Below are 12,922 nucleotides of genomic sequence, written 5' to 3' on the forward strand. Positions count from 1 at the left end.
AAGTAGACATCATCCAAGAACAGATGGATAATTCAGCAGAGGGATAAAAATTCCAAGAATCAAAAAGAAATGCTACAGATCGAAAATACTCTAATAGAAATGAAGAATGCCTTTAATGGGCTCATTAGTAGACTGGACTCAGCACAGAAATCTCTGAGCTTGAAGATGTGTCAACAGAAACTCTTAAAACTGAAAATACAGAGAAAAAAGGCTGGCAAAAATGGAACATGATTATTTAAAAAAGAAAAAAAAAAAAGAAGAAGAAAGCAGAGGCTGCAGTCAGCCAAGATCACACTGCTACACTCCAGCGTGGACAACAGAGCAAGACTCCATCTCAAAAAAAAAAAAAAAATTGCATTATATCCAAGAATTGTGGGACAACTACAAAAGGTATGCCTTACACCCTTCACAAAATTTAACTCAAAACATATCACAAACCTAAATGTAAAACACAAAACTATAAAACTCTCAGAAAATAACATAATAGAAAACCTAGATGGCACTGGTTATGGCAATGATTTTTTAGATAAAACAACGGCATAATCCATGAAAGAAACAACTGATAAGCTTAACTTCATTAAAATAGAAAACACCTGCTCTGCAAAAGACAATGCCAAGAGAATAAGACAAGCCACAGAATGAGAGAAAATACAGTAGGCCCTCCATATCCGCAGGTTCCACATCTGCAGACTTAACCAACAACAGATCAAAAATATTAACAATAAAAATAATCAAACTTTAAAAACAATATAGTATAGCAACTATTTACACACCACTTACATTGTATTCGGTATTGTAAGGAATCTAGAGATGATTTAAAGTATACAGAAGAAGTGTGTAGATTATATGTAAATACTACACTATTGTATATAAAGGACTTCAGCATCCTCAGATTTTGGTATCAGGTGTCCTGGAACCAAGCCTCCACAATACCAAAGGATGTCTTTATTTTCAAAAGACATGTTCGATAAAGGCCTGTCATCCAAATATACAAAGAACTCTAAACTCAACAATAAGAAAACAAACAACCCAATTAAGAAATGGACTTTATAAAGACCTTTACAGAAACCTCATCAAAGATGATATACAGGCAGCAAACAAGCATATGAAAAGGTGTTCCACCTCATACATCATTAGGAAAATGCAAATTAAAACAACAAAATACTACACACGTATTAGAAAGGCAAAATCCAGAACACTGACACCACCAAATGCTAAGTAGGATGTGGAGCAACAGAACCTTCATGTATTGCTGGAATGCAAAATGGTACAGCCTCTTTGGAAGAAAGTTTGGCAGTTTTTTTACAAAACTAAATATACAAAATTAAATACATACAAAACTAAATATACTCTTACCACATGATCCCACAATTGAGCTCCTAAGTATTTAGGCAAGGGAATTGGAGACCAAAATAAAAGTCCTAAACCCTTCCGACAGACTACTGGACCCTCCTTTGGCTAAAAGATCCCAAAATTTTAAGTTAGCAGCCATGGCAAGACAAAAGGCTGTTCATGATCCATTTGCTTCCAACCCCCTCCCCCTTTCTAATAATCACTGGATGTTCTCAAAAGCCAGTGTGAGAAAACAAAAGTCCAAAAGACCCCTTCGTTCAAGTCATCTAAACACACCCCTCTCCTGTTTTTACAGTTTCAACATGACAAGTATTTTAGGCCACAAAGATTTTCTTATTGATAAATGACTTTTGGTTCTGGCCAGTCACCTGAGGATTCACAGTTTACAGACTTCTTCCCTACGTTTCACCTTTTACATATATAACCTAATTACAATGCATTTAAATATTAAATCTCCACCCCAAAGTGATTAAGGGAGGTATGTTACATACATGTGTAAACCTAAAACACATGTGTGTGGATCTCCTTCATGAATATTCATGGCTCCTTCTGTAACCTGTTGAATATAGCTGTATGCCTGGCCAATCATCAGCATAAATTCCTATCTTAAACCCTTACCCCACCCAATTCCACCCTGCCTGGAAATGCCTATCTCTCAGCTTCTGCTGAGACTATGCCTCCCTGTCTGTCAGAATGGCCTACACAGACTGCAAACCTTTGTGAGAAATGAAGCTCTCCTTTCCAAATCTATAAACCTCATCACTCTTCAGCTGACAGAGTTGAAAGCTGACGTCCACACAAAAACCTACACACGGCTGTTTACAGCAACTTTCCTCATAACTGCCAAAACCTGGAAACAACCAAGATGTCCTTCAGTAGGTGAATGTTGATAAACTGTGGTACATCCAGACAATGGGATATTATTCAGCACTAAAAACAAATGAGACATCAAGCCATGTAAAGACATGGAGAAACTTAAATGCATATTACTAAGTGAGTAAAGCCAAATCCACAGAATATACACCAAGAATCAACCCTAATGCAAGGGTCCCCAAATTCCAGGCCACAAACCAGCTCCGGTCAGTGGCCTGTTGGGAGCCCGGCTGCACAGCAGGAGGTGAGCGGCTGCAGGTGAATGAGGGGAGCCGAGCACCACCTCCTGTCAGATCAACGGTGGCATTAAATTCTCATAGAAGCGAGAACCCTACGGTGAACTGCACATGCAAGGGATGTAGGTTGTGTACTCCTTATGAGAATCTAATGATAAATATAATGCAGTGCACTTGAATCATCCCAAAACCATCCACCCCACCCCACCCCACCCTGGTCCATGGAAAAACTATCTTCTACCAAACCACACCCTGGTGCCAAAAAGATTGGTGACTGATACCCTAATGCATGAACACTGGGTGATAACAGTGTGTCCATGTAGATTCATCAATTGTAACAAATACACTATACCAGTAGGAGATGATGATATTAGAGGAGGTTGTCCATGTGTGGGGACAAGAGATACAGGGGAAATCTCTGTACCTCCCAATGAATTTTCCTGCTGCTCTAAAAAAACTGCTCTAAAAAAGAAAGTCTATTTTTTTTTTTTTTTTTTTTTGAGACGGAGTCTCACTCTGCCCCCAGGCTGGAGTGCAGTGGCGCCATCTCGGCTCGCTGCAAGCTCCGCCTCCCGGGTTCATGCCATTCTCCTGCCTCAGCCTCCCGAGTAGCTGGGACTACAAGTGCCCGCCGCTACGCCCGGCTAATTTTTTTGTATTTTTAGTAGAGATAGGGTTTCACTGTGTTAGCCAGGATGGTCTCGATCTCCTGACCTCGTGATCCGCCCACCTCGGCCTCCCTAAGTGCTGGGATTACAGGCGTGAGCCACCGCGCCCGGCAAGAAACTCTGTTTTTTTAAAATGAGACATCACTACCACAAGGAGATACTATTATACTATCAAAATGGCTAAATTGTTTTACACCAAGTGGTAGCAAGGATAAAAAGAAAACTAGATCACTTATACATACATTGCTGATGGAAATGGTACAGTCACTCTAGAAAACTCTGTGACAGTTTCTTTAAAACCTAAATATGCAACTACTACACAATCCAGCAACTGCACTCCTGGGCATCTACTCACCCAAAAAAATGAAGACATATGTTCACACAAAAACCTATACCTACATGTTTATAGCAACTTTATTCATAATAGTCAAAAACTGAAAACATCTCAAATGTTTTTCGATAGGTAAATGGTTAAACAAAGTGGATTCTCTCCAATACCACCATTACTGAATGCTACTCATCAATAAAAAGGAATGGACTGTTGGCACATTGACAACTGGATGAAAATCCAGAGAAGCCAATTTCAAAGGTTACATATTGTTATGATTTCATTTATAAAGTATTCTTGAAAAACAAAACTATAGAAATGGAGAGTAAGTGGCTTCTAAAAGTTAAGAGATAAAGCGGATGGGGCAGAGAGAGAAGTGGGTGTAGGAAACATGAGGTATCTGGAAATGTTCTGAATCTCGGCTCTATCAGTGTCAATACCTTGGTTACAACACAATTATTTCTTAAAACTGCAAGTAAATCTATAATTATCTCAAAATAAGAAGTTTAGTTAAAAAGATAAAGGAAAAACTCTAATATGACTAGAGGGCCAATTTTTTTTTTTTTTTTTTCTGAGACAGAGTCTCACTCTGTTGCCCAGGCTGTAGTACAGTGGCGCGATCTCAGCTCACTGCAAGCTCCGCCTCCCGGGTTCACGCCATTTTCCTGCCTCAGCCTCCTGACTAGATGGGACTACAGGCGCCCACCACCACGCCCAGCTAAATTTTTTTTTTTTTGTATTTTTGGTAGAGACAGGGTTTCACCATGTTAGACAGGATGGTCTCGATCTCCTCACCTCGTGATCCACCCGCCTCGGCCTCCCAAAGTGCTGGGATTATAGGCGTGAGCCAAGTAGAGGGACAATTTTTTTATTTGATATATAGTAACACTGAACATTATTAAATATTCACACTATAATTTTCAGTATGAAACAATAAAACATATCCCCTGAATATTCTTGTACCACAACCACTCTTCAAAGATTCACATATAAACAATAAGAATTTTAGCTCACCTTCCACGCTATCAGAACAGGAAGTTCCAATGCCAGTGTCTCCACTGTCAGAAGCTATACTGTGTCTCCTGATATGGTTATTTCGATGGTTAGATGGAACAGTTGTGGCCTGCCACAATGATTCATTACCAGATAGCCATGCTGATGAATAATCTGGGCCTAAAAAGGGAAATATGTAACAGTTAACACATATATCTGAATAGGCAGAAGATTTTTTTTTTACCTTGTGGAAAATACACAAGGGTATAAAAGGTATAAAATGTTCTTTTCTGTCCAAAATAATTTAAAATGATCAACAAAATTAACCAAATAAATGTATATATCACACATATATCATTTAAGTGTGATTACATAAGCTTTTTCTAGCTGAAGAACTCTGTTTTCTGCTTCTGGGCATTAAACTTTTAAAGATGTACTGCTGTGTTATTAAAAATGTTGAAACTATCCACTTATCTTCAAATGTCAGTACTCTGCTCTAGAATAATTGATAGGTAGGCATCTGTGATTCCACATACATGCATTAGTTGAGAATAATCAGGGCTCAGGAAAAATTCAATAATAATGCATGATAATATAAACAGGATATCCACATGGAATATGAAAACAATCCATTTTTTCTACTATCTACTAAATTTTTTCTACAATCAATCATCACTTAAAATTTTTAATTATTTTACATTATTTTATTTGAATTATTTCCTTAATTATTTTTTAATAAGTTTAATAGCACAGCATTTTCCCATTCTTAGCTTGATTTGTCCTTTTAATTTAAATATTTTTTAGCTAATTTAAGGTTTTTCAATGTTCTTTCAATGTTTATTTTCACTTACCCATTTTTACTTAACTTTTATTTGACTTTTTGTTTTACCCATCACTTATTTTATTGTCTAGTACAGTGCTACTCAAAGGATATCCATGGACCAGTGCCAATCTGTACTATTTGTTACAAGTGAGATGCAGAAATAAATAAGCATCTAGAAATTGTTATTGTACTATAATTAGAAAGAGAAATTTTTAATTTGTTAAACTTTATATAAAACCTGTAGAAGCACAAATCTTTACTAATGCCTAACACAGTGAGTCTCAATTTGGGGCTTATAGAATTATTCATAAAAAGTTAAGAAGTTCCCCACATGAATTTTAGGCTTTCATTTCAATGACAGTTCTTAAAAAATTAATAAGCACATTACAGATTATCTGAATAGCCACCTTAACACATTATTTCCACAAAATTTCAATGCTCCTGTATCTGTATAGCAACCTTAAAAAGATTTATCACGTAATTCAATGTCCCCATCTGTGTTTTACAGTTGAAATAGCAGTTGCTTCTAAGTAAAGAGCAAATGACATCACTGGGTATTTACCATTATTTGAAACAAGATAGCTTTACAGAATTATTCCGTGATACCCTATTGAAACCGGCATGCGAAGAATGCCTTCTGGCAGTTTAAACATAAGGGTAACAAAACAACAAACATGCATAAAATTAATTATACCAGTTTTTTTTAACCACACTTTGAGGAACAGTCGTTCTCTATGTTAATATTAAAATCAAAACATATTAACAAATTAATAAAACCAGACCTAAAGCTACTTCTATCATACTAAGCTCAACATTAATGATTCATTTTTAATAAAACACTGTCACATTATTAAAGTTTTATTTAAATGCAATTTATCACTTAAATTTAGACGTATATACTTTACAGACGTATAAAGTACCTAAGCAGCCTTAAAAGTCTTATACATGTAAATTAACAAATCAAAATTGAAAAATATTGTCCAAAGAGACACTTTTACCAGCTTTGAGGTCCAGAACAACCACTTAAAGCTTTGTAGATTCCAGACTTCTCTCAGAATGAGACTTCAAGTGATTCGACGCTCACATTAAAGCACCAGAAGAAGGCATTCTGTCACCAGATCTATTCTAATTCTGATCTGTGGTCTCTAATCTATACCAAAATGTTTTTTCTTTTTTTTTTTTTTTTTTTGAGGCGGAGTCTCGCTCTGTCGCCCGGGCTGGAGTGCAGTGGCCGGATCTCAGCTCACTGCAAGCTCCGCCTCCCGGGTTTACGCCATTCTCCTGCCTCAGCCTCCCGAGTAGCTGGGACTACAGGGGCCCGCCACCTCGCCCGGCTAGTTTTTTTTGTATTTTTAGTAGAGACGGGGTTTCACCGTGTTCGTCAGGATGGTCTCGATCTCCTGACCTAGTGATCCGCCCGTCTCGGCCTCCCAAAGTGCTGGGATTACAGGCTTGAGCCACCGCGCCCGGCCGAAAATGTTTTTTTCAATCAGGTAACATCCCATCTAAATGAGCTCAAAGTCCTGCCTAAACCATTATCAAAAATGGCAACCAGCCTAGTCTCACAAGTGCAAACCTATTAGCTGGATAATCTTTTTTTTAAGAATACCCACCAAATAGCATAAATTGGCTGGAACTTTATGTAAATGAAAAATAAATATAAGAAAAGATACCAAATCTCACTAATAGTGGGAGAAGCGAAAAAGACAATAAATTTTCCGGATTTTTAAAACTATCAAGTTGACAAATGAAAGACTGGTGTCAACCAAGTGAGGGGAATGTTCATATATTTTTGTGGCCTTGCAAATTGGTACAACCTTTCTAAAGGACAAACTGGAAAGTGGTATCTAAATTTCAACATAGACATGACCTTCTACTGAGAATTTATCCTAAGGAAATATCAGACAAGTACAAATAAACATGAGTATAAGGACATTCCTGACAGCACTGCTTAAAGTAAGTAAATGCCTATGAACAAAATATATACTGTAAATTAGTTGATAATGTTTAAGTGCTAAAAATGATTTTATCAACCTATTTTTTAACATGGAAGAACGTCCAAAATACATTAAGTGTGTATGGAAGAGAAGCATTTTACACAGCTATATACATAATACGATTCCACAGCTGGAGAAGAGTTTATACATTTACATACATGGAAAAAGCTTTCGGGAGCTCTGTATCTAAATGCTAACACTGACTATGTTTTACTAAAGGAAGAAATACATTACAGGAACATTTACTCCATCTTTGGTTACTATTATTATTCATTCTACCAGTTTATGTGGGGAAAGGCTGAAAATTACATATACTGATTTACAGATTACATCAACATTTGATTCTGAGATTAGAAACCAGCTATAGATCAAGATATACAAATTCAGATTCCTAGTAACAATTTCTACAAAAGCTGCATAAAATGGCTAAAATTAAAACTCTTGCTTTTAGGCAATATAACTATTTTGAGCAGTATAAAGTCACGCTTCATTAAAGCCCACAACACACCTCCACCCTATTTATTGCTGACAAGTCTTGGCCAATAAGCAATCTGTAGATTAAAAGGAAATAATCACTCTCTCTCTCACTCTCTCTCCACTCACTCACTCACTCCAGTAATGGGGAGGAAAGCCCCACTGTATATACTAATGCTATGGTGTTATTATCACAAGTTAGGATAACCTTCAATCATTAGTCTTGTATAATTAACTATTGCCAGAAAAACAGTTCAACAAAATCCTTTTCTGTCAAGAGCCAGATAGTAAATATTTTCAGTTTTGTAGGTCACTCAATCTCAGTCTCAACTAGCCAATTCTGCCACTGTAGTCTAAATCAGCTGTAGACAATAAAACGGATGTGGCTATGTTGTAATAAAACTTTATTTACAAAAACAGGTGACAAGTCAGATGTAACCTGGGGACCAGTTTGCAGACTCCTGAGATGCAGGGTAAAAAATCATTCTAACTGAAAATATTCCCTAAAATTCAACTGATTCATAATAAGTAACTCCAGCCATCCTTTATTTGGAAGAAAAGTAAGCTCATCCTAGATGACATATCAGTAAGCCAGGCTGCTCAGAATCTGACAATTCATGAAAGCACTTCTAAGAATTTTGAAGGATTACAAAGACAAATAAATGTCAACAAGTGTTTTAGGTTTCTTTTTCCAGAATAAGTGATCTCAGTTTATCCATATGGTATGGAACTCTTGGACAATGTCGAATACATGTGATAGTTAATTTTACATGACAACTTGACTGGACGGACCTTAGGGTGCCCAGATATGCAGTCGAACATTACTTCCATGAAGGTGTCTGGATGAGCTCAATATTCAAATTGGTCGACTGGATAAGGCAGATTGCCCTGCATAATGTGGGTGGGCTTCACTGAATCAGCTGAAGGCCTGACCAGAACAAAAAAGCTAACCATCCCCTAAGTAAAAGAGAATTCTTCTTGCCTGATCCCCTTTGACTAAAACACTGGCTTTTTCCTACCTTCAACCTTGAACTGATCTCTTCCTGGGGCTTGAGCCTACCAACCTTCAGACTGGAACAATGCTATCAACAATCCCGGGTCTCCAGCTTGCCAAATCACCTCACAGATCTCGGGACTTCTCAGCCACCATCATTTCATGAGCCAATTCTTAATTAATTAAATAAATCCTATTGGCTCTGTTTCTCTGGACAACTTGAATACAACATTGGGAAAACTAGAAAAAACCTAATTTTGTCTACAGATGTGAAAGTGGGGACAGTCTTCTATTTAGCAAAGAACAATAGTTGTAATCTTCAATTTCCATCACAGTATCTCAGTATCATCTACTCAATAAGATACCTATTCCACAGATTTCCAAAGCACATCAGTACAATCTCAACTACCTGTTATCTAGCTCTTACACAAAAAAAGCTATGAGAAATGTCAGGGAAAATGATCTAAGACATGCTATCATTCCACCCCTCTAGAAACTCTAAATTCTATCTTTGAATCATGGAACAGTACATACTTAGAGCCTTTTTATTTAGCAACTCAGAGAAATGGTCTTCCTAAAATTTCCTTCAGTGTACTATCACCTGATAAACTTGAACCTCAGATTTTTACAGAAGGACACAAAAAGTAAGCAACCACATAAATCATCAGATTGTTGTCGAGGCCAGGCAGGGTGGCTCACACCTGTAATCCCAGCACTTTGGGAGGCCAACGCAGGCAGATAGCTTGAGTTCAAGAGTTTAAGACCAGCCTAGGAAACATGGCAAAAGCCCATCTCTACAAAAGAAAAAATATACATACAAAAAAATGTTTGCCTGTGTGCATGGTGGCACATGCCTTTAGTCTCTGCTACTTGGAAGGCTAAGCTACTTGAACCTGGGAGGTTGAGGCTGCTGTAAGCCGAGATCATGCCACCACACTCCAGCCTGGGTAATAAAGCAAGACTCCGTCTCAAAAAAAAAAAAAGTTGTCTATATATTTAAAAAATTAAAGGTAAACACTAAAAATATTTGCAGATATGGTACTAATGCATAATTATAAAGAGATCATAAGCAAACTAAAAAATAAATAAATAAATACTAAATGAGTTCAGTCTAAATGGACTAAGGACAAACCCCAAAGGGAAAAACACAAATAAATAAAAACCTCAGAAAAATCATCCAAGCCCACTGGTAAACAAGCAGTATCAAATTCAGAAGACATGCTATTTTTCAGCTATCAATCTAGCAAAAATGTTAAAAGAACAAAACAACAGTATTCCTAGATATTCCCATACACTGATAATGGTAATGTTAATTTGTTCATTACAAAAATACAACCTTTTGATAGGCTATTAGGCAATATACATCATGTGTGGCACATGTCTATAATGCCAGCTACTCAGGAAGCTGCAGCAAGATTGCTTAAGCCCAGGAGTTCAAGACCAGCCTGGGCAACACAGTGAGACCCTGTCTCAAAAAAAAAAAAAGAAAAAGAAAGAAAAGAATTAACTATATAAATTGATCTCCTCCCACATGAACTAATTTTCCTTAACCTTTAAGTATAACTATGCTTTTAGGCAATATCTTTTAAAAAAAAAGATCTTTAAAAAGAAGATCTGGTATGGTATGTGCCTCAAACACTGAAGATGATTAACAAATGTCATGAAAATAACATTCTAATCTTTTAATTTAGACTGAAAAAATTCACAGTCTAAGAAGAATGACATGACTTGACTTTAGACAAGTCAATCCAAAAACACAATACAGGAAGAAGTACATGTGAAATACGCTGACCAAGTGATTTAATAAGGAAAATTTTCTCACAGAATAGTTACAAGACTGTGTTACTGAAATGGGAATATTGATATCTAGTATGCACTATACACATAAAACTTAAAATAAGGCTGAATAATCTCTGGCAATAATGTCTTACCTAAAGACCAAAGCACTGCTGTAAGAACAGCAAAGATCCCAAGATACTCTACATGGCAACTCCTCTTTGGAAGACAATATGTTACATTTTTCAATACTAATGTTTTTAATACTACTTTTAATTCTTTTAAATAGAAAACTGAGCTGCCTGGGGATAACATTAAAAATTCTGAGTATTTCTCAGACAGGAAGATTAGCATTAAATAAAAAAGCAACCTATTCTATTTCTGAAGCTCTTTTATTGGAAGCAAAAATGCATACAGTATCAAGTCTTCCACAGTATTTGAATATATATGTAACTGCACTGAGAACAAGAACTAATCTCACTGAATATTTTAATGACAGCTCTAAATCGAAGAAAATAAAAATACTACTGACAAAGCAGATTTATAGTTTTAAATAAGCTGAATACAAAATACAAATCGAGAATACAAATTGCAATGTTTTTCAGAATGCACATTATCTGTCACCCATTAGGTCTTAAAATCAACTTGGAAACCAACCCTTTCAAATAAAATAGTAGATAAAGCGTATTTACCCTCATATTACATAAGTAGCATGTGGTTCACATTTTAACATCTCTGAAATATTAACAAGTACTTTTGCAAGAAGAACCTATTCTGCTGCTGGAATAACTCCACTCAAGCCAGCCTCTACTCTACTATCAGAATTATCTTCTAGAATCAAGCATGTTTATGTTATTCTTCTACTTACATAGATCTATGAGCCCCTAACGGCATATGAAATAAAATTCAAACTCCTTAAGTTAGGCAAAGTTCTTCACCAATTGTCAGCTTTACTTTGCAACTTCTACCTACAAAAACTATCCAGCCACACTTACCTAATCACTTCCTCCAAACAGATGAGACTCTTTCATGACTCCAAGCTGTTTCACTTCTGTATCTTAAGAGTCCTAGTTCAGAATTAACTTGTTCTGTCTTCCCTGATTCCTCTAGGTGGCATTAAATAACTAGTACTTTGTTCACTCCCAATATATTATTCAAAATTCCAACAACATTTATTAAATTATATTAACCCATATGTATATGACTTTCTTCTCTCTCACCAAACTATGAAAAATGAAAGGCAACTTTTTTTAGTGTCCAGTACCTAGCATAGAGCTGCACACTTATACAGGGTCTCAATAAATGTAGTCATTATAACCACTGGACACCTAACAAATGTTCACAGAATAAAATTAGAATTTTGGAAGCCTTACAAGTAACTACAAAAATATCTTTCTGTTTAGAAGAAGGATTAAAACAGGGGTTCTGTTTGGTGGTTGTTGTCTGCTTATTTTAAAATCCAGGATATTTTAAACTATCCCTTGAGCCAGTATGCATTTAAGTATCTATTTAGAGATGAGTAAATATCTATCAATGCAGCTTTTTTTCAAAGTAATTTTAAATAATTTAGAGAGCTGACGGCCAACATTCCTAACATGGGAAAACAGTCTCCAATAGGTAAAAAGACACAAAAGTCACACAAAAAAATTAGAACATTAAACTGTAAGAAAAAATGTTCATATTAACAGTAGCCAAAAAGAAAAATCCAACAAATCTTATACTACACTGTGCAGAATATCTAGCTAAGATGGCAGAAACATCACATAGTGTTATTTTCTCCATCCCAATCCTCCACTCCATTTCAGTACTATTTATCTCTAGGGTAAGTGACTCCAATAGTCTTAATTTGTTTCTTTTATCATAGAATTGCCAGTATATCTCAGTGGAAAAGATGTGCACTATGAAACCAGGCTACCTGGGTTCAGGTTCATTCTACCTCTTATTAGCAGTAAGTCCTCATAAATCACTTAACCTCTCTGTGCCTCAATTTCTTCATATGTAAGAAGAAAAAAATTACAGAATAGTACCTATATTATAGGGTTGTTTGTGATCAATGAACATGTAAAGTTTTTTGTTGTTGTTTTTGAGACAGAGCCTCTCTCGGTTGCCCAGGCTGGAGTGCAGTGGCGTGATCTCGGTTCACTGCAACCTTCATCCCCCAGGTTCAAGAGATTCACCTGCCTCAACCTCCCAAGTTGTAGGGATTACAGGCACACACCACCATGCATGGCTACTTTTGTGGGGTTTTTTTTAGTAGAGATGGGTTTTCACCACGTTGGCCAGGCTGTTCTCGAACTCCTGACCTCAGGTGATCCGCCCTCTCAGCCTCCCAAAGTGCTGGGATTACAGATGTGAGCCACTGCGCCTGGCCTGTAAAGATATTTTTGAAAGTGCCAGGCGTATGATT

General features: G+C 36.6%; 1 protein-coding gene across 2 annotated transcripts in view; it reads right to left on the bottom strand.

Annotated features, from left to right (window-relative positions):
- CEP85L (centrosomal protein 85 like) overlaps positions 1-12,922 on the bottom strand; it is a 248,816-nt gene that overhangs the window by 166,960 nt on the left and 68,934 nt on the right. For both annotated transcript variants that reach the window (XM_030928400.1, XM_010353245.2), the window contains one exon: positions 4,473-4,631. In XM_030928400.1, coding sequence (XP_030784260.1) covers positions 4,473-4,631 — 159 coding nt within the window. The remainder of the gene's footprint in view (positions 1-4,472; positions 4,632-12,922) is intronic.

The sequence above is a fragment of the Rhinopithecus roxellana genome, chromosome 4 (genome assembly GCF_007565055.1).
Source record: "Rhinopithecus roxellana isolate Shanxi Qingling chromosome 4, ASM756505v1, whole genome shotgun sequence".
Classification (NCBI taxonomy): Eukaryota; Metazoa; Chordata; class Mammalia; order Primates; family Cercopithecidae; genus Rhinopithecus; species Rhinopithecus roxellana.